Consider the following 20,849-nt stretch of genomic DNA (forward strand, 5'->3'; position numbering starts at 1 on the left):
TATTGATCATGAGAATGAGGGGGAGATATGCAGAAAGCCTTTTTGTCAGGGCTAGCATCAGTCATTACTAGGACTTTAGACTTTCTTTGTCACCATTGTCGATTTTGGCATTTGGGTTTGGTAAGGGGTTTATAATATGCAGCTCATGTCTGTAGGGCAGAGCCGTAACTCAAATGCAGAGCTTGATCTGGGGTTCCCCTTCAGCAAGAAGTCATTGACTCAAGAGAGACAGACTAAGTGATCTCCAACACCTGTTCAACCCTTACAAGCCTTCTGGGAGAGGTGAGATATAAGAGCCATGATAAAAGGGAAAATGACCACTACTTTCCCTGGGGAAATCCCTGTGCAAACTAACAGGTCAGGGTAGAGGGTGTGCAGTAGGCTTAGAGCAGCAGCAAGGCCAACTATTGGAGAATCCCGCGTATGCTAGGAAATTTGTGGAAGGCCTAGAAAAGTGAAAAAGTCCAAACAACTTGGACGCAAGATGATTATCTCCTAATATCAAGCCCCTTTCCTTTCTCCCACAGGAAATATTCCAATGGGATGAGCTCTAGGGAAGGCCTCTGAACATCAGTCGGGTGGGCCCATGCAGTGCTGGGTGCACACCAGCTTCAGTGGCTTCTGGTCCAAACCAGGGACATGCTCCTGCCAGGGTCCTTCCCTGAGCTGACACTGGACTTGTTCCGGCTCTGGTTACTCTCACGAACCAGGAGTCCTGCCGGCTCAGCATTTTGGGAACATAGCCATGTATGACAAACACCCTCACCCTCTTCAGTGGCATTCTCATACACTTACAGACTGTTATCCCGATTTCCATTTCGACAAACTGCGTTATTGAAAGTCTGTCTTTCCCACCAGGATGTGTAAGGGCAGATCTGTCAGCTTTGCTCATTGCTTTATCCCCAGCACTCAGAATAGAGCCTGGCACCAGGGAAGGCACCAAGTATTTGTTGAAAGAATTACCTGTTACTTCAAATGTCAAATGCCAAATGTCAGACAGACAGCCAACTTCACAGGGCAGGCAAGAGTATAGGGATCATTACTTCATGGCTGTCCTTGAGAGTTAAATTGACAAGGACTTGTTTGGATGGATTTATGGATAATGACTGACATAAATTGGCTTTAGAGAATCCCCTGGTGGCCCAGTGGTTAGGACTCTGTGTCCTTCCACTGCAGGGGGCATGGGTTCTCCCTGGTCTGGGAACTAAGATTCTGCAAGTCATGCAATGCAGCCTCCCACCAAAGAAAAAAAAAAATAATTGGCTTTAAGACCACCCTATTCTCTCTTAGAGTCAGAAGCTGATGCTATTGGAGGAAATCAAGCCACTGAGCTGTAAACTACAGCAGCCATTTCCCCGGTTTTAAATTTTAAAGAGATCTGCTATTGTCCCCTTAACTGAAATTTACAAAATAACACACATGACACAATTTCTGCAAATATTTTTCAAGGTTTTATTGCAAACCAAAGTTGGTTTATCACACACAAAAAAAGGTGTGTGGTAGGGAGGGGGGGAAAGAATTGTACATTATTATAACCATGTTAATTACAGTACATTAAAATGGTGGTTTACATTACAAATAAGCCTGTAAGTTTAAATATACTAGTGTTATAACCCAATGTACAGACTTTCTTTATACAATACATATAATTATCAGGAATGCAAAAAAGAAACAAAAAAACCCAAAAACATAAATAATGCCCATTTTACAGGTGATATTTTAAACAATGAAAACACCAGGCTCTGACTGACAACTGGGGCATTGGTCCATAAAAACCTTTTCTAAAAATAGAAATATTTGTAGCAGCAATGCTTCTTTAAGCATCTGGATACAAGTCATTGCAAGACCATTTTCGATAAATTTTAGTTATTAACTATATCTTACAAAAAAAAACAGCCTACACATAAATTTATCTTCCAAATATGGAAGAAACAAACAATGTCCCACGTTGTAGTGTCCTGCAAGTGTCACATTGATGCTTATAACTGAGTCCTTCTGTGAGCAAGCATACCACACTCATACGGCTGATCACACAGGAAAGTCCACAAGGAAAAACAGAACGGAAACACTCGGCAACAGGAAGAACTTTGGAGCTAACACGATCTCATCAGAAAAGGCACGTTTCATAAGATGCGTTATCACGGCCCGGACAGACCTTCAGAAGCTCCTTCTCCGAACAGCGTCCTCCTAAGAATGAGACCACTGCATCTGCCTGGGGCGGCCCTCTACTGCTCATTTCAGAGATAGCACCACATTGGAAGGAAGGATAAAGGAAAACCTCACAAGCTCACTGAGGAGGATGTGCTCTTCGAAAAGCTTCCAGCAAACAGTGTGCAATAAGATTGCCAAGATGTGCAAGCTTCCAGGGATGTGCAAATTCTCTTTTAAGATGTCCTGTCAGCTGGCAGCTCTGCCAAAAGGCTAACTAAAACATTTCAAAAACGCCCGTAAAATCCTTCACAACCAACCCTAAGACCATTCAGAGGAAAGAGTCCACGGGAGGTGCGTAGGAAAAGCCCAGGAAGGCCTCGGCCGCTTCCTTGACGCTGGCTGTGAGGAGGATACTGTCGGGCGACCGACCGATGGAGTTGGGGACTGGCTCTTCGGTAAACTCGGGATCAAAGTGCCGCAGGTCGCTGGGTCCACTCTGATGCAGGAAGGGAAGAAAACAGTACTCGATGTCAAGAATTCACAATGGAGACAAGAAAGGGAAATTCTCATGCAGGCACCATATGGCAACTTCCACCATCAGCAACCATTTCAAGCACAAAACCCAAAGGCCACACAAAGTTTCAACTATGAGGACCATGCTTACTTTCCGTCTTTTGCTACCGTAATTTATAAAAGGTGTGGAAAAATAACGTGAGTTTTGTTGGGACAAAAGTTCTTTCTTCTGTGGGTAAAATAATGGCTTACGAATGCCAATTTATTCCCTGAGGGCCCTTCCCCTTCCACCACTACCAACAGCAACTCTGACTTAAAGAAAGGCCCTCTGGGCCTGTGCACACTCATGAGAGAGATACTCACCACATTTGGGTTAAAAGGGGGAGTAATCTTCTTATTAATGAGATCATCCCAGTTAATTAGGGAGAAGAAGACGTGATTCTTAATCTCCATCTGTTGAGAAAGGAGCACGAATTTAGAAGAGTGAAATTCAAGAAGGGCGGCGAGGTCTAGGGCTCTACCCATGCAGCCCGGGAGGAGAGGAAAAAATGACTCACAAAGTCATCCTTGGCACCAAGCCTCTTTGTCCTGTCCTTCTGCAGGAGGCCCTCCAGGACGTGTCTTGCAGAATTTGTAATATTTGGCTTCAACTGGAGGGGTTTGTTCAGAATGTTGTCGTACATCTCAGCTGTGTTTCGGCTATAAAATGGAGGCTGAAAGAAGCAGGAAGATTACTTACCACTTAACTGCAAGTTTTGGAGAGCATCCATTACCAAGAAAGACTTAAACGTAATATACGAAGCTGGTTTGGACAAAGTTTATCGCCTGATAGGTTTTCTTTGCCTTAGATTTTTAAGTGTCTACATTTTCCACCCTTATCGGGGGGTAGATGTTAATAAGCCATGTTTTTCACTCTCACATAGGTTAAGTGTGGTCACACCTAGTAAAATGTGAACTTACAAAAGAAAAAAATCCACTAGGTAACGGTTTACCCTAAAATACCTATAGCTTAACCAATATGCCTCTCTCATCAGCATTTGATAAGCATACTGATAGAGGGCAAGACGTGATGATCAGGTCTGCAATGGGGCTTGTGTGCCCAGATAAGTCTGGATTTTTAAGACTAAGTCTAGATTTTTAAGACTACATTCTAGGGAGAAATGTATCAACCCAGGGCAATATTTCACGATTTTCAATGGGCTACTCACCAGGCCATAGAGCATCTCATATAAGACGGCCCCCAGACACCACCAGTCCACGGTCCTATCATAAGGCTGCTTATGAAGTACCTCAGGTGCAAGATACTGAAAGACACACCAGGAAAAGAGAGTTCAGAGCCCCTGAAACGAGGTAATCCCAAGACCAGGCATGCACTTTGAAAGGGCTGAGAGACCCTGGGTCCACTTGGAGGATATATTTCTTTAAACTACTTCCTGATAAAACTGCTGGCTTTGAGGCTGACTGGCCACTTACATGTCCTGATGTTTTGAAAGCTATTGGGCCCTCCTCGGATATCTTACTTAGGGGTTTAGAACCTTTTATAGTGTGGACCTTACAAACAGCTCACTTTAATTAAAGCACCGTGAGGCCTTGGAATTTCTCATGCCTCCAACAGCCAGTGTATTTTACTTGCACTGAACTGGATTAAATCATCTCCGAAAACAGCTTGTTCTTTCAGTAGTTAAGAGTCACTGCAGTGATCCCTTCCTGGAGGGGTGTGGACCAGGAGTTCGCCTACCTCGGGTGTGCCGCAGAAGGTGGATGTCGTGCCATTGTGTTCAATGTTCTCCTTGCAGAGTCCAAAGTCAGTAAGGACAATGTGTCCCTGTGAATCCAGCAAAATATTCTCTGGCTTTAAGTCTCTGTAAAAAAAAAAAAGGAAAGTAGTCGTATTAAGTTAATTTCACCGCATTAGCAATCCTCCGTAAAGATCACCACTAGGGCTATCGGAAGCACTTTGCATTCACTGTAGTTGTGTTAGTGAATCTAAAAGGGGGTCCTTGTTCTGTTTATCTATTCTGGATGAGGCACAATCCTCATTGGCTAGTTCCCTCGTGGCAGGGAGTCAACAGATGGGTCACATGCCGGGGACCTGGTTTTAGGTGACCAAGTTGTGCCTAAACAGATTATTTTAAGGCCCTGTCAAAGGCCGGGCTATGTCTCCTTTACACAAGGAAAGGAGTCTTAAGAGCCCTTCAGCTCACCTATAAACGATGTTCAGAGAGTGCAGGTAACCCAAGGCACTGGCTATTTCAGCAGCATAGAACCGAGCCCGTGGTTCCAGGAAGCATCGCTCCCTCTGGAGATGGTAGAACAACTGTAGGAGATAGAACAGAGTTAGCCTGGGTTGCCAGAAACCCCGGACAATGCATTGGCTCTGTCTTGACATATATAGCTAAAGAGGACAATTGCAGGAAGTGGCCCTAAATAGTTTATAAGCCATCTGAATGCTGGCAGGTTAAAGGAAATACTAAATCTGGTAACTCTTCCCCCACTAATTATCTTTTAAAAACTTTCCTCTCAAATTAAAACAAAGCAGGCTATGCATGGGACAGCCAGGGGTCAGCTCCCATCCTCTCTGCTCACCTCTCCACCGTTAATGTAGTCTAGGACAAAGTACAGTTTGTCAGCCGTCTGGAAAGAGAAGTGAAGGCCCACCAGGAAAGGGTGTTTCACGTTCTTCAGGAGAACATTCCGCTCCGACATAATATGCTTTTCCTAGAAAAAGGACAATCAAGATTTAGTGGCAAATTTCAACGTGGCACCAAGATGGCAAGGTAATGTCTACTGAATGTCTATCTCCAAGCCCATCTCATACCTCCTTCTTTTTCAGGATCGCTTTCTTTTGTAAAACTTTGACTGCATAGAATGCTTCTTCGGCTTTGTGTCTTGCCAGGAGAACCTGAAATTGAAATTAAAGATCATTTTCCTGTTCACATCCAGGGAGATGTAAAATGAGCATATGAAAGACTATAAATAATGAGAGCTTCAGATGTGAAATTACCTTTCCAAAACTGCCCTTCCCGATCACTTTCAAGAAGTGAAAGTCAGATGGTTTAGCATGAGGGTTGGATGATGGGCCCAGGTTAATTTGCTGAGAAGGACTCGGCTGGAAAATAAAAGGTTTTCTTTTAATATCCTTGCTTCAAAGGAAGATAGAGATTAATAAAGTATAGGCAATGCAAAAAGGTGGTACATCTGCAAATGACAGGGGCAGGTCCCCAGACATCTATAAACACATTCCAAACTCCTTTTCATCCATACATGCAAATATTTCAAATGAGAGTATGGAAACTGTATATAATCGTGTTGTTCTTAAGCAGAAAACTTTTATGAAATATGTCTTTTAAAATACTCCACTGACTCATACTTAAGTGCTTACATCACTTGTTTGCCATGAACCAACGAGGCATTCCTGCCTTGACGCTAATTCAAATGCTATTTTATAATTCATCAACATAGGAAAACTAACTGACTCATTTACAAGATTCTCCACGGATGCATCACGAATAGAGAACACTTACTGGAGGAGAAGGGTTGGCATTCATGAGCTCAGGCTCCTGAGGTTGGGAGATTTTCAAAATGGACTGAACTTCAGGGCTGCAGAGAAGAAAGGAGCAACGTTGAACATCCTAACTCGCCACGTGAGGGCAGACCAACACCAATAGTGAATTTCTGGCTCAACCTTTCCGGGGGATTCAGTATTTAAAAACACACAAGTCAATTACTCAGTGAGAGAAAATAACAGCCAAAATGATAAACCCAGTTAAACACAGAGGGTGGTTCTTCAAGGAGAGAGGGGGTGAATTAGGCAAATATGAAAATTTTATTGGGACTTCCCTGGTGGCGCAGTGGTTAAGAATCCCCCTGCTAACGCAGGGGACACGGGTTCGAGCCCTGGTCCGGGAAGATCCCACTATGCCGCGGGAGCTACTGAGCCCGCGCGCCACAACTACTGAAGCCAGCGCGCCTAGAGCCCTTGTGCTCCGCAACAAGAGAAGCCGCCACAATGAGAAGCCCACGCACCGCAACAAAGAGTAGCCCCCGCGCACCACAACTAGGCCTGGGCACAGCAACGAAGACCCAACGCAGCCAAAAATAAATACGTTTATAAAAAAGAAAATTTTACCTTGCATTTCCAGAACAAGCCAAATCAGCAAATTAATTGTAATGCTTTAAATGTTTGAAATAATTAGAACTTAAAGAGAAAAGGGCTCCCCACCCTCGGTAAGTCGTCGGCTTCCTGATCAATATATTGATGAGGATGTCTTTACCGCTGGTAAATGGAAACTTCCCTACTTAATTCTATTTCCCCACGTCGCCCCACCAAACTTACTGTTTGCATGCATAGGAGTTATTGGCAATCTTCTGAATAAAGTCGTTCAGGCCCATCCTTCTCTGTTTCATGAAAGCTGCGAATTAGAGGAGAAACGTTTAGACGGCTTTGTAACATCCGACGCCACACGCACCAGTCTGATCCGCGACCTTCAAAACTTTCCAGTTGGCGTAACCTGGAAGTCCAGTCGTATTCCTACACTCACCGATGAGAATTGCTACCATGCCCCTCATCCTGGAGTAAGTGAGGGTGTCCCTAGCAGCCTCGGTTTTCACCGTCATCACCACAGAGAGAGAGCACGAGGACTTGTCAGGCCCGAGAGACCGGCTCAGCCAACACTGCGCTCCGGCCGCGCCGCCGGCTTTATATGCCTTGTGCCGCCGCGAGGGCGGGACCCACAAGACATGGAGGAGGCGGCGCTGCCCGGCCCCGTCGCGACCCCGCCCCCGGCTGCCCCGCGACTTGCCCGGCGGCAAAGCGGCCGGCGGCAGGCGGTTCCGCCCCCGGCGAGAGGGGCCAGCCCGGAGCGGGGGCGGGGGACGCGGGGGGCGCGGGGACCGCCCGGGCAGGGCCCGGCGCAGGGCAGTTGTCGGCCTCGCTCGGCTCCCGGGCCGGAGAGGGGGAAACCGCCGGCGGAGGGGGTGGGGAGGGAGGGAGCGGCCGGGGTAATTTTCCACCTTTCTCATTTATTCCGCCCTGCGAGGAAATCAGAGTCGCGGCACATCAGGAAATCAGAGCGCTTTCTGCCCGGTGCGAGGCGATCGGGGTGGCTCTGTGCCCGCTCTGGCTTCTCAAACTCTCCGCTCGGATTCACTCCCGGCCCCGGCGCCGACCCTGACACTCTCCCCTAATCCGCAAGGCAGCCTCCGCAGCCCTCGCCGGCCGGCCGCGCACCGCCAGCTGAGGTTATCTGTCGGGCGCAGGGCTGCAGCGCCCGGGGAGGGCGGCCCCGCACGCCCTTATCTCCGGCCCCAGCTTGGGGCCAGAGCGCCCGGCGCGTCCCCGGGTTCCCGCCCTCCTACCCCTTCCCCATCTCTCCATCCTTGGTACTACCCCAAATACCCAGCCCCTCTCGCCCAATGCGAGCAACTAGTGGAGGAGTTGGTGAGACAAATCCCCCGCGTGCCGGCAGCGGCGCTTACCCAGTCCGGTCAGCAAGAAGGACTCGCTCCGTTTCTGCGCCTCGGCCCTCTTTTTGTGCCGGGGCCGGAGCAGGGACTCGAGCCGGGCCCTGGCCAGCGCGCCCTGCATCTCCCCCATGGGCAGCGGCGGCCGGGCGCGCAGCGGGCGAGGGCGACCAGAGAACACTGACGTTTCCTTGAAGGAGCCGCCGTGACTCAGGCCGGGCAAGATTTCCTGCCCCGAGTCCCAAAACAAACAAATGGCCCTTGTGCACGGCCGAGCCGCTTCCGAAAACGCCTTTTTTGTGCTTTTGGCCCAAGCCAAGCAAGGCTGAAAAATCCCAGAACTTGGAAGAGGAGGAAGGAAGGAAAGAAAGAGGGAAGGGGGAGGGAGAGAGGTCAGGAATGTGGAGGGGAGGGGGCGGAAATAAAATTCGTCTCAGCACTAAAGGAAAAAAAAATCTGCATTTCACTTTTTTTTCCCCCTAAAGTAATCTTTGGGAACATTCAGTCCTTTCCGCATGTAATTTTCCCCCTTGCCTTTTTAATCCCCGCCTTGCCAAAAACACGTGAGGAGGTGGCAAGTTAGGGGACAGACCTGGCGTGACCCTGGGGCGGTGCGGAGTCGGCATCCCAGGCCATCGTCGACTCCCGAGGTTTCCTCGCCCGCTCCCCGACCTGAAAACTCCGCAAGGTTGCATCCCATTGTCTTCAAATCTCTTAGTTTGTGCTCGTCTTCCCTACCCCTCCTCCGGTTTAATTCAGGGTTGACCCCGCAGTCTTCTTACAGGTTTACCACCTCGATCTTTCCCTCAAGTCCCAGATAACTTGTGACTCGTTAACTCCTGAAAGATTAGCCGGGAGCCTCCTCCGCTCCAGAAAGTAAGGGAGGGAAGGAGGGAAGCTCTGCAGAGCAGCGGTGCGGTGCCTTCCAGTAACCCCGCCGCTGGGAGATGCCTGGGAGCTGCAGTCTGACCGCCGGTGGGAGGACTTGCGCCAGCGCCGGCGGGGAAGCCACGAGCACAACGACTGGGCCAGGAGCGGGGAGAGGGCTGCAAGTTACTAAGTTTGCAGGGCCGGGTACCTGGCGCTTGTCAGGGATGTCTGCGGTGCCTGCCCTGCCATGACCCCTTGCTGCCAACGCCCCTGCCATTTAAGGTTGCCTACTGGATCTGACACACTCCGAACTACTAACTGTCAAACCAAGGATACATGTGAAGCGGTTTTTCTTTGGTGCTGGGCAGGAATTTGTTTTGCAAACCAACCACCTTATTTGTCTTAACGTGATCTGTAGCCTCCACTGCTTTGCAGCAGCCTCAAACTGGCAGAAGAGAACACACATCCTCTCTGCTGGAGGCTGGCTGGGAAATTCTGCTCAGCACCCACTCATTAAAAAGCACTTACTATTCCCCGAAACTGACACTCCAACCCAAAGCAAGGTTTAGGAAACTCCAAGTCACAGCAACTGGCCCACTTCTGCTTCCTCTTTCAGGGATTCTTCATATAACATGACTTTGTTATTGCCAGTACCCCCATATCCCACGCTCCACTTCAACTAGTCTAGGCCAGCCCCGCTCCCACCCGGTTCCTTCCCCTTTTGAGAAAGCAAAATTTTTGAAGAATGACCAGAAACACCAAACTGCACCAGGATTTCTGCCTGTTTGTTTTTTAAACATGAGATTAAGAAACCTCCAGCGACTCACCTCCTGTGCCCCCCCATGCCAAGTAACCCCAAATCCTCTGAAGCATCTTTGTTTTACCCATTTCATCCAAATTACCTTAATAAAAGCAGACAAACCTTTCAAAGGGGATTTTATAGCTTCCTCTTTCATTCTTCAGGTTGTCTAGGATATGAAGGTTGGGGATTCCTTTCTGGAGGCTGGAGGTAGAGCTTAGTTATGGCTGGAGTAGCCTCCCTGCTATGTGCCTGATAGGACTGGAAGTTGAGATGATAAGGGAGCACGAGTCAGAGGTGGCTGTCCCAGCTCTGTTATGAACCCCACTTTATATAAAAGGCAATTTACATACAGGAAGAGAGCAAGCTGCAAAGTTCAACACTGGGCCATTTATTCCCTTCGTTGCAACATCGTCCAGAAAATTACAGTCATCAGTGCCCTGGGTTTATTACACCCCCAGCAAGACACACAAGAAATGTAACTTGACTGATTATCATCACAAATCAGTCCAGAAAAAATTCAAAACACATGCACAGAGTTCATTTTCTCAAAGAGGCTCTGCTCGCATTCCAGGAGGAACGTGGAATTTAAGTTAGAGGGCTCTAAGTGGAACAGAGAAGAGGCACAACCGTATGATTTGTGGTTGGAACAGAAAAGTATCGTCTGCTGTGCTCCCTCCTCCCCCTACACTAATGTGCAGCCGTTGGAGACGGATGGTCTGCTAAACTTATCATTTAACGGAGAGAATCAAGTTGTTGAGACTGGCTTTTCTTCCAACCGGATACCTGATGGGTGGAGCAGGGGCCCCCTGTTCTGTCCCAGCAACCTACTAAGACTTCCGAACAGGAAGGTGACACACGGCGGCGGGTGTATGGGGTCGGGGGAGGTACGCGGGGGAACTGTGTGCGACGCGCGCCTAACTCTTCACAGGCTTTAGGTTGTCCTGTGGCTGCTATTCAAACGCTTGATCTGTTCTTCCTTCCTGTCGCCAGCCTCTTTCTTTGGTTCAGAGAGTGCTCCTACCGGGAGAAATCCGGCCCCTTCCCTCCTACACCCTGGTGGCGAAGTGGCCCGAGCTACGTCACCAGTATCTGCTTGTAAATACGAGCTAGAGGGCGCTCGCGTTCTCCGGGAGAACTACTCCCGAATGTATGATTTCCCCCACTTCTCTCCTGGGGTTTAATCAGTTCCAGATAATGCCTCCGCAATACCTTGTGAGGGCAAAGAAAATAGATAGACGGCTTGATATGAGATACGCTAATTAGTTCCCCGCTCCCCCAAGCCAATCGTCTCATTTATTCCTCATACTGGGAAAACGCAATCAAACTCTCAAATGGGAATTATTCATCAAGATGTAATGTTTGCACTGAAACAAAACAGTTTCCAATGTATGTGTATTTTAATACGAAAATTATTTTAGCTTTTCAAATGGGAATTATTCACCAAGATGTAATGTTTGCACTGGAACAAAACAGTTTCCACTGTGTATTTTAATACGAAAACTATTTTAGCTTTCCTACTTAGTGATTAAGTAAAATTTTTCCTTAATGATGAACTATAAATAGTACAACCTGAAAGCTTTACTAAGATATGATTCTTTCCATTTAATTTAAAGGCGCAGAAAACAAATTCCTGGTACTTCTCAACATATTAGAGGAAATATTTTGAAAAATATAAGGACTTAACTTTTTTTTTTACTGTTAAAATATTTTCATGTCAATATAAAATGAGATCAGGGTTTGACAAGCAAGTTTCAGAATATGAACATCGATTTCTAAAATGATTTATCTTTTCAGAAGCCTAAATATGAATGCATATAAATCTTAGGGATATAAAAAAAATGTCATGTTTTTTTTCCCCCATTTTAATACATCTGCAATTGACAAACATGCAAAATAATTAAGTTCCCCTCTTGGGCTATTTCTTTAATGTGTCAGCTGTGTTAGTCTTCATTCCTTAGATAAAATGTCTTCCATTGATAACAGGGCAATATGATTATTTTGTATTGCTCAAACTGTCATAAATTCTATAACAATCCTGTGCTGCACCATTTAGGTTGCCATACTTATTGTTTTATTGGTGAATGCGTATGGAAATCTTTTTCCTGGAGCATCTCCAAAGATAGTACATAGAAATGCCAGAAAACATAATTATTACTCTAGAGAGCAACAAAATGGATCAGTTTTTGTTGAAGGTTGTCACCAAGTGCATTTTTTTTTTACAGTATTCATCAAATACAAAATGATGATGATAAATGAGCTAATTCCGGATAACTGTTATAGATCAGTAACTAGCAATGGTGGTTAAATGTCTATCTATAGAACACAGGTTCTATAGTGACTATTACCTTCCCTATTCATAATTGTCAAAATCGACATGCATAAAGGAGTTAGGAATGTGATACAGCAGATAACTAAGAGAACGCATTATCTAGAATAATAGTGTTGAGTTATTAAAACCCACAAAACTACATGCTTTATTTACACAGGGCTTATTTTTTTCCCAAGGCAGTGATGTTGAATAAGCAAGACTATACACTATAAGAATCTTGGAATAGGGTTTTGTTAAATAATCTACGTGTAGCCGTCTACTCGGCAGACCTTATGTTGTCTTCTCTAACAGCATTTTTTCATTATTAAGGATTAAGCAATTATTGTTATTTTTCTTCTGAGTTGGACAGATGATAGGCAAAATTGTGAGGTAACAAAACTTACTTATAGGACCAGATTTATCTCCTTCAGTTAACCTTTCTTTGTCACTGAAGTTGACTCCTATGCCTCTCCCACTTCCCACCCATGGCAGTGACATACTCTCTGGTCCCCCAAACTCTGAAATATTGCCTCCCATCCTCCTTCCCACTAATGCTAACTGCCTCAAAGCCCTGCTGTCAGCTAATCATCACAGGAGGTATTGAACTGATACATCCTTCATTCCTTCCCTCCTTCCTTCCTGCCCCACTCCCTCCCCTCCCTTCCATTTATTCATTCGTGCAAGTATTTAACAAGCATTTATCAAGTAAGTACAGATATTAAGATCAAAGGACACAGATATGAGTAATCCCGTTATCTGACTTGACAGAAGCACTCATTCTAAGTAGGGAGACACACACGTAAATTATGATACAACACGATGAGTGTTAAAACAAAGGTCTGAGCAACCTGCCATAGAACAACAGAGAGGGGAATTTTCTACTGGGGAGAGGCAGCAGACTTGGAATTTTTTTTTGTTTTAATAGTTATTTTTTTATTTGGTTGCCCTGGGTCTTAGTTGCGACCGGCGGGCTCCTTAGTTGTGGCATGCGTGTGGGATCTGGTTCCATGACCAGGGATCAAACCTGGGCCCCCTGCATTGGGAGCATGGAGTCTTATCCACTGCACCACCAGGAAAGTCCCCAGACTTGGAATTGTTGAGGAAAGTCTCCACAAACAAAGGATATTTGGCCTGATCCTGGAAAGGCCAGCTAGGTACACAAAAGGGAAAGTCATTCTGGGCAGAGGGAATAGTATGGGCACCAAATTTTAAGGTGCTATGTAGTATCTCTGGCATAATTTGGAAATATGGTCCGTACTCAGACCTTACACACAAGCAAATGTACATGGCTCTCTTGCTGCTACTGCTGAAGTGGATAACAGCACTTTCAAGTGAAATAAAAAAGATCTTAGGGACTTCCCTGGTGGTCCGGTGGCTAAGACTCTGCGCTCCCAATGCAGGAGGCCTAGGTTTGATCCCTGGTCAGGGAACTAGATCCCACATGCCTCAACTAAGAAGTTAGCATGCCGCAACTAAAGATCCTGCATGCCACAACTAAGACCCGACACAGACACATAAATAAATAAATATTAAAAAAAAAAAATCTTAGCTGACACAAATCTGCCTCTCCTCTCTTTCTCTCACTGCCCCCCACCCCAATAAATATGGAATTAATAATGTCTTAGAAAACATACCCGTTTGAAGGACTGCTGATTATTAGCCTGCATAGGCACCTCTGTGTCTGATACGCTCTAGGCCCGGTGGAACTCATTCATTCATTCATCCAGATTCTTCTAGAACTATGCATCAGACATTGCGCTAGATGCAGGAGATACAGTGGTAAACATGATCTCACCTGGTGAGAGGCAGGTGGGGAACTACCTACAAAGGTAGACGGAGCCCTATTGTGAAGAGATCTTAAAAACCACCAAGGAAAATCCCTTTTAAGAAGGAGAACATTCCAATGTGCTTTGAAAAGTTAATTCAAACCAAATGTGATCGATCACTCAGCTATCATTCCTTCAAAGGATATTTGCATTTTTTTTTACACTACCCCTACCTCATTGAAAATGAACAAATTTACACACACAAACACATAAAGAAATGTTGGAAGTTGGAATGGGGAAATTTATGTAGTTGGAAGATAAAAGTTTAGACAAGCATAGTTATAACCCAGCATAGGGATTAGCAATCTGTCAGAAGTGATAACACCATGTTCTATGCCCATCCCTTCTGGAAAGTCAGGCCACAGGGAAGTTGGTGGTAGGATGCGGACATGGCTTTGTAGTAAATTTTTAATTTTAATCAGGGAATAAATTAAAGAAGGGAGGCCAGTGGCAGCTCTTGACATGGGAGGAATGGGAATCTAGAACAAACCAACGGGTCTATGTTGGGTTGAAAACTCACTGTATCCCCATCTTTATAATGCTGTCAATGTCTGACGTAGCATAATCCAATGAACAAGAAATAAAAATAAAAAATGACTGTCAATTAGAATACAGTATGAAGGGTAAGGAATAGCACATACTCGATAGCTTTGTATTTGGCTCTCAGGATTGACCTGGAAAAAGACCTCCAAGGTATTTTCTGTATGATTATGAAAAATAATTCAGGAATAAATTGGACAATTTTTGAAATGAAAATTCAGTATTATCTGTGACTTTCTAAATTCAAGAGGACTATGGCTTTACTGAAAGCTTTATATTTTATTATTATTATTACTTTGGTTTTTTTTTTTTTTGAGCAGAGAAAGGTTTATTGCAAGGTCATGCAAGGAGACGAGGTGGCTCATGCCCTGAAAAGCCTTGAACTCCTGCAAGGGTTTCAGCAAAGCATTTTTAAAAGCCAGGTGGGGGGCGTGTGTCGCAGGGTAGGAGATGGTGCACAATTCTCTGATTGGCTGATGAGGGAACAGGGTGGGGTCACAGGGGTTAACTTTATCAGTCCTTACTGAAATCCTTATATATTGTTGACATAGCTTTATTATTGGGCATTTATTGCTAGGCATTTGCATTTTAAAAGGCCTTGGTTGATTAAAAAAATGAATTTGTAATGATAAAATGTCAGATGTTGTCGCAAGGATCAAGTCAGAGGGCTTTTGGCTTTACTCCCTTTTCTCTGTCCAGGATGAACCCTCATACACACCTACTTTCCCTATGTGCCTCACAGCCCAGCTCAGAGTTCAGGCAGCACAGGGCTTGGAATTTCTTTGCAGGCCGAGTTCTTCTTGGGACACACATATTAAAGTTGTAACAGACATGAAAACAATATAAAGGGCTCTCTTTCACCCCAACTGTATTTACAAAGTAAATAAGGAGCCTGGATTTCCGATGGACATCTTTTGCCAAACAAAAGTGAAACCCGAAAGCTTTCATTTGCTCAGGGTAAGTAAATCTCTCTCCAGTCGACTCCATTTCTAACCCTATAATTAATTTAGCAAGAAGCAACAGAAGCTCAGGCCACCCTTATGGGCTGTTTCCTGTAAAGCCTGCCTACAAATTGCAGCAACGAAATAAGATAAATGTCATAGTAACTCGTAGTGGGAAAACCAGGAGGCACGGGTGGCTGGCAAAAGGTTGAATGGCATCATTTTTATGTAAAGCAACTTTTAAAAAAATGTTTATGTCACCTCCCACGACAAGCTCAGCAGTGACAGTAATGTGCTGAGGATAGAGATCTTTGCAGTACACTTAAGTCAGCTACAACCGAGGCTCATTACCTGTGAGAACTTAGACAAGGTATTCTCTACATCTTTATCTCTTAATCCGTATAATGGGGATACTAATACTTAATGTAAATTGCGAAGAAAAGTAATTGAAATTAAGAATTTAAAGTGCTGACTCAAGTTGGAATCTCACATAGAAAATATGACATATCTTAAAAAAAAAAAAAGAAGAAAAAAGAAAATATAATGTGTCTATGTTCCTTACCCCACTCCACACATACCACAGCCACAAACAGAACACATCATGTAATGCAAAGGGCTCCAACAAATCAAAATAATACCGGTTATGTGCTGTGTTTAAAGAGCAGAAACAGTGTGGGCCACTTAATCTGCTGGGTCAAGGTCAGACTAGTTGGATGGGAATTCCTTTAAAGGCCTGAAAAGGTGATCCTCTTCGTTTTTTCGAATTCCCCCCTCCTCTCTTGGTCTCCACACAATGTTCCAGAACAGGCAGTAAAGACCTAAATGCCACAATAACAGAATAAGTGCTTGTTTACCACGTGTTTGAAGTAAAAGTTAAATTTAAGGTGAAAAAGCAGAAAGTAAGGCAAAAGCTAAACCAGAGGAGTTTTTAATTGTTCAAGGTGGATGGAAAATAATAGAATGTAAATATGGGCCTGTTGAGAGGGTAGAATCATTGAAAGCAGGTCAGAGAAAGCCAGCAGCACAGAAGATGCTTGTTCTAGGTCGTTTAGCTTATCCTTGAGTTACAGAAAGAGGTACAAGCACCAACTGATGGTGGCCTGTTGTTTTTAATCCTTCAGGCCTCCACAGAGCACCGTGCTAAGTCCTGGGTCTAACAAGGATGCCCAAGACGGACAGCGTTGCTAAACTCAGGGAGGGCAAAGTCTGAATTTATTTTGTTAAATTGAACAGCGCTTTCCCAAAAGCAAAAGTAAGCTTACAGATATTTCTACTTTTCCTAAGGCCCTGCTATGCCTTAATGCCATTAAAATACAGACTTGGGCATGTTGAACCCTTTAGATTATTCATTTCTCAAGTGAACGTGCTAGAAGTTCTCTTGCAGCTCTAATATTGATTCTACAGTTCTGTGATATCTGGGAAAAGATAAATCTAAAAAGGAACTTCTGAATGCCCAGAAGCCCCTCATGTGACTTCCTAATTCAGCTAATGCTTTGCATGCCTCTCCCCTCCCTCCATTGTCAGGGACTTTGTGCTACTATTCTAAATCTCCGGTGACTCCCTGGACCTTGAGTTCCCTGAAGACCAGATAACACAAACAATTCAGGTTTCTCTCCTGCCTAACAGTCTCCAATCAAACATCACTTACACAGTGTCACTTATTCTGTTTCCGTTACTTGCATATTAGTTTTATTAGCTGACTTTCTGAGTGTTTGTTGTTTGTCTCCCCCAACTAATAAGTAGTCTCTGTGAGCCAGGGATAGTACCTATTTTTCCTTTTTTTTTTTGCGGTATGCGGGCCTCTCACTGTTGTGGCCTCTCCCGTTGCGGAGCACAGGCTCCGGACGCGCAGGCTCAGCGGCCATGGCTCACGGGCCCAGCCGCTCCGCGGCATGTGGGATCTTCCTGGACCGGGGCACGAACCCGTGTCCCCTGCATCGGCAGGCGGACTCTGAACCACTGCGCCACTGGGGAAGCCCGATAGTAGTACCTATCTTGTTCTCCAGAGTATCCCTGGTGCCCCAAAGAGTACCTGATCCGTAGAAAATGCTTAATACATGAAATGGTTTAATAATACGCCCCTTATATATTGTTGGGCATAAGATTTGTTCTCAACCAAATTTAGTTTTTTTTTCCCTTCACCAAATAATCAAGGGTATGTTTCCCTAGCAGTCACTTGACACCTCACTGTAAAACGCAAGACAAAATCAAACCAAACAACACCCCACTCAGGCTTAACTATCATATTACATATTATATTATGCTACTCAGTTGCTTCAGAAAATTGAGGGACTAGATTTTGTACATGAGGTACATGAAGATTTTGAAATCGAGGCTTTGGGTCCAATGGGATCATTAAACAAGCATATTGAATAACCATTTTTTGAGAGAACTAAAGTAGATGCCCTTTTCTACAGACAACATTCAATGGATAGTTCGTCAAGTCCAGAGAATCAAACCATCGGGAGGGTAGCCATCTAGGTTTTCATCTGCCCAGGCTGGGAAAATGTCCATTTAGCCTCTTGTTCCAAGGACCACAGAGGAATCTTCCAACGAGTCAGAAAAATGTATCCTCCTTTTACTTTCCTTACATTGCCCCTCAAATTCTCCTTTGCCCCAAAATTCTTTGCTGTCTATAAAGATAGAATTTACAAATGAGAGTCCCATTAAGTTTCATGATACTTTACTTCTGTTTTCATCTAAAAGCCTTCTGCTCTGTTCCTGTTATGAGCCTCCCCAGTATTTTTAGGGGCTGTACTGATCATGTTCGTGAGCCTTGACAGTTGACTAAGAACTGTTCTTTAAAGAAAGTGTTAACAAGCATAGGCCGGTCAGAGAGGCAGCCTGGTGCTCTCAGGGTCTCTTCTTGGCCTTCTATGATTGCCCTGCATAATCTCTAAAAGTAGATGATGGTAGCAAAATGTCACACTGTCTCTGCAGATATGTAGGAACAAAGGGAGGGAAAATCCTCTTCATTAATGATACCGCATGAATTTGGTGTATAGAAAAGAATGCCGTCATAACCTGTTTGACTTTTGTCACTCAATCAACTTTCTCCAGCAGCTCCAGAACCTCACTTCCAGCCTGAGAACGTGGAAGATAACACAGCCACCTCACAGAATCCTTTCTTTCTATCTTGTAATCATAAAGTTTTTCCATAACTTTCATATTGCCAGAAAACCTGAATGAACATTTAGTCCGAAACCCTTCTACACTATATCTTTGTAAAATATCCTTCTCTACGCAATGATGAGGTCTTGATAAAAGGGCCCCTAGTGTGCAGTGCCACCCTGGACAAAGGAGTTTTAAAGCCATAGCAGAATGACCACCATGTTGTCAGAAGCGTCTAGAGCCACTGGCCATGCGCAAGTGGTGCAGATGCTTAGTACCAAGTCGGTGGGTAAATTGCATTGTCATACCTCTGTGGTTATATGCAAGCACAAATGTATTAGTTCTCCAGAGAAAGAGAACCAATAGTATATGGGCAGAGAGAGAGAGAGGGAGAGAGGGAGGTTGATTTTCAATAATTAGCTCACAAGATTATGGAGGCTGTCAAATCCAAAATCTGCAGCTCTGCAGGGTGGGTCAGCAGGCTGAAGACTCAGGGAATAGCAGTTCAAGCCCGAAGGCTCTCTGCTGGCTGCAGAATTCCTCCTTGCTTGGGGGGGCGGGGGGGCGGGGGGTGGGGATGGTGGGGTGGTGTGTGTGTGTGTCAGTTTTTGTTTTATTAAGGCTTTCAGCTGATTGGGTGAGACCCACCAGCATTCTGGATGACAATCTGATTTACTCAAAGCCCGCTGATTTAAATGTTAATCTCACACAAGAAATACTCTCACAGAAACATCTAGAAGTGTTTGACCACATATCTGGAAACCATGGCCCAGTCAAATTGATACATAAAATTAACTATCACAAGACCAGTCCTTGTCAATTTGGACCCATATGCATCTCCTTAAATCTCACTTAATCTCCATAAAAGGACAATGACAAGGTCATACTTCCACCTAAAATGATACAACTATCCTGCTTACAACCAAAAACCTACTAATACTCTCCCTAGAAGAGGGTGCAAAGTCCTTGCAGGAGGTCTACGGTTCTTCTTGCCCATGAATTATTATTATATACATTTATTTTATTTTATATATTATTATATAAATAAATAAATATTATTATTTAATTATATATATTAATTTTATTATTATAGATATTATTATTATTATAATCCCATGCCTCCTTCCAAGCAAAATGAGCAACCAGGTGCACTCCTCTTAAGTTCTGCACACAGAGCGGATTTTCCTTCACTACTGGCCTCCAGCTATGTCCCAGAAAGGGGGTATCATATTGCAGCTGTCCACTTCTGTGATCATATCAGAGAACTCAGTGATTATATCAGTAACTCTGTGGTGTCTTCCATCACATGAGGGTATGACACACAGCTTCATCTCACACAGAGATAGGAAAATGCAAGAACCCGCAGACTTGATACTAAGCACTTGCATTTTTATTTCCTGAGGATTCTACATCTTCATTTGCTTTTTTCTTAGTGCTTGGTAGATTTGGGTATGTTTCTTTATTTTTAGGACATTCCTGGCTGGCTTTAATATTTGGGTTCTGTCGTTTTCTAGTCCTCCCACTCTCTTTTTAGCTGGTAATTTGCAACCTATTCTTAGTAACCCAATGAAAGTTAGGCACTGCCATCAGTTTACCAAGCCAAACTTCAAAGAAAGATTACTGTGAAGCGCTAACTACACTATCTGATATCCACTTAATATATTTGAAAATATTGTGTAAAAGTACGGAAGGCATTGTCTTGACACTAGACAATTTTTGTGTGAAATTCAGAGGGTCACCTAAAGCACATTTCATATTTCACACAGTGGCACCATAACTTGGCAACAATAGGAAGTAGCCAAATACGCCAGATATCAGGATATGACACCATAGGACTTCTGATGCCTAAAAAAGCCCTGACTTGTATTTTTTTTTTTTTTTTCGATATGCGGGCCTCTCACTGTTGTGGCCTCTCCCGTTGTGGAGCACAGGCTCCAGACGCGCAGGCTCAGCGGCCATGGCTCACGGGCCCAGCCGCTGCGCGGCATGTGGGATCTTCGCGGATGGAGGCACGAACCCGTGTCCCCTGCATCGGCAGGTGGACTCTCAACCACTGCGCCACCAGGGAAGCCCTCTCCTACTTATTTTTATATCTCAGCTTAAAACCCTAAGATGAAAATTAAAAGCTTCGATCTTTTGCTCAGATGACACATTTCAGTGAGAGATGTTTATTCTAGACTAGTTAATAAGAGTAAATTTATTTTTGTTTTTATTATTATTTCCTTGATCAGAACTTCTATGATTAGCCATTAGAGCCTAATTTTCTAAAAGCATATGGTCATCCCATCAGTCGTTTTTGATAGTACTATTTGTTTCTGCGATGG

General features: G+C 44.5%; 1 protein-coding gene across 5 annotated transcripts in view; it reads right to left on the minus strand.

The window, feature by feature from the left end:
* Nucleotides 1-1,327: 1,327 nt before the first annotated feature.
* The window catches only part of SGK1 (serum/glucocorticoid regulated kinase 1), a 110,825-nt gene continuing 91,303 nt past the window's right edge, over nt 1,328-20,849 (minus strand). Inside the window, exons 1-12 of one of the 5 annotated variants that reach the window (XM_079938844.1) lie at nt 8,143-8,519; nt 7,001-7,076; nt 6,189-6,264; nt 5,669-5,773; nt 5,483-5,566; nt 5,251-5,382; nt 4,869-4,981; nt 4,403-4,526; nt 3,873-3,968; nt 3,222-3,377; nt 3,028-3,117; nt 1,332-2,647 (exon numbers count right to left, since the gene is read on the minus strand). In XM_079938844.1, coding sequence (XP_079794970.1) covers nt 2,480-2,647; nt 3,028-3,117; nt 3,222-3,377; nt 3,873-3,968; nt 4,403-4,526; nt 4,869-4,981; nt 5,251-5,382; nt 5,483-5,566; nt 5,669-5,773; nt 6,189-6,264; nt 7,001-7,076; nt 8,143-8,260 — 1,338 coding nt within the window. In that variant the 5' untranslated portion in view covers nt 8,261-8,519 and the 3' untranslated portion in view covers nt 1,332-2,479. Of the gene's footprint in view, nt 2,648-3,027; nt 3,118-3,221; nt 3,378-3,872; nt 3,969-4,402; nt 4,527-4,868; nt 4,982-5,250; nt 5,383-5,482; nt 5,567-5,668; nt 5,774-6,188; nt 6,265-7,000; nt 7,077-7,205; nt 8,064-8,142; nt 8,520-8,719; nt 9,076-9,919; nt 10,016-20,849 lie in introns of those variants that run through there. The other 4 variants (XM_079938843.1, XM_079938842.1, XM_079938841.1 and 1 more) reach the window with 4 other exon arrangements.

The sequence above is a fragment of the Stenella coeruleoalba genome (assembly GCF_951394435.1).
Source record: "Stenella coeruleoalba genome assembly, chromosome: 12".
In the NCBI taxonomy this organism is placed as follows: domain Eukaryota; kingdom Metazoa; phylum Chordata; class Mammalia; order Artiodactyla; family Delphinidae; genus Stenella; species Stenella coeruleoalba.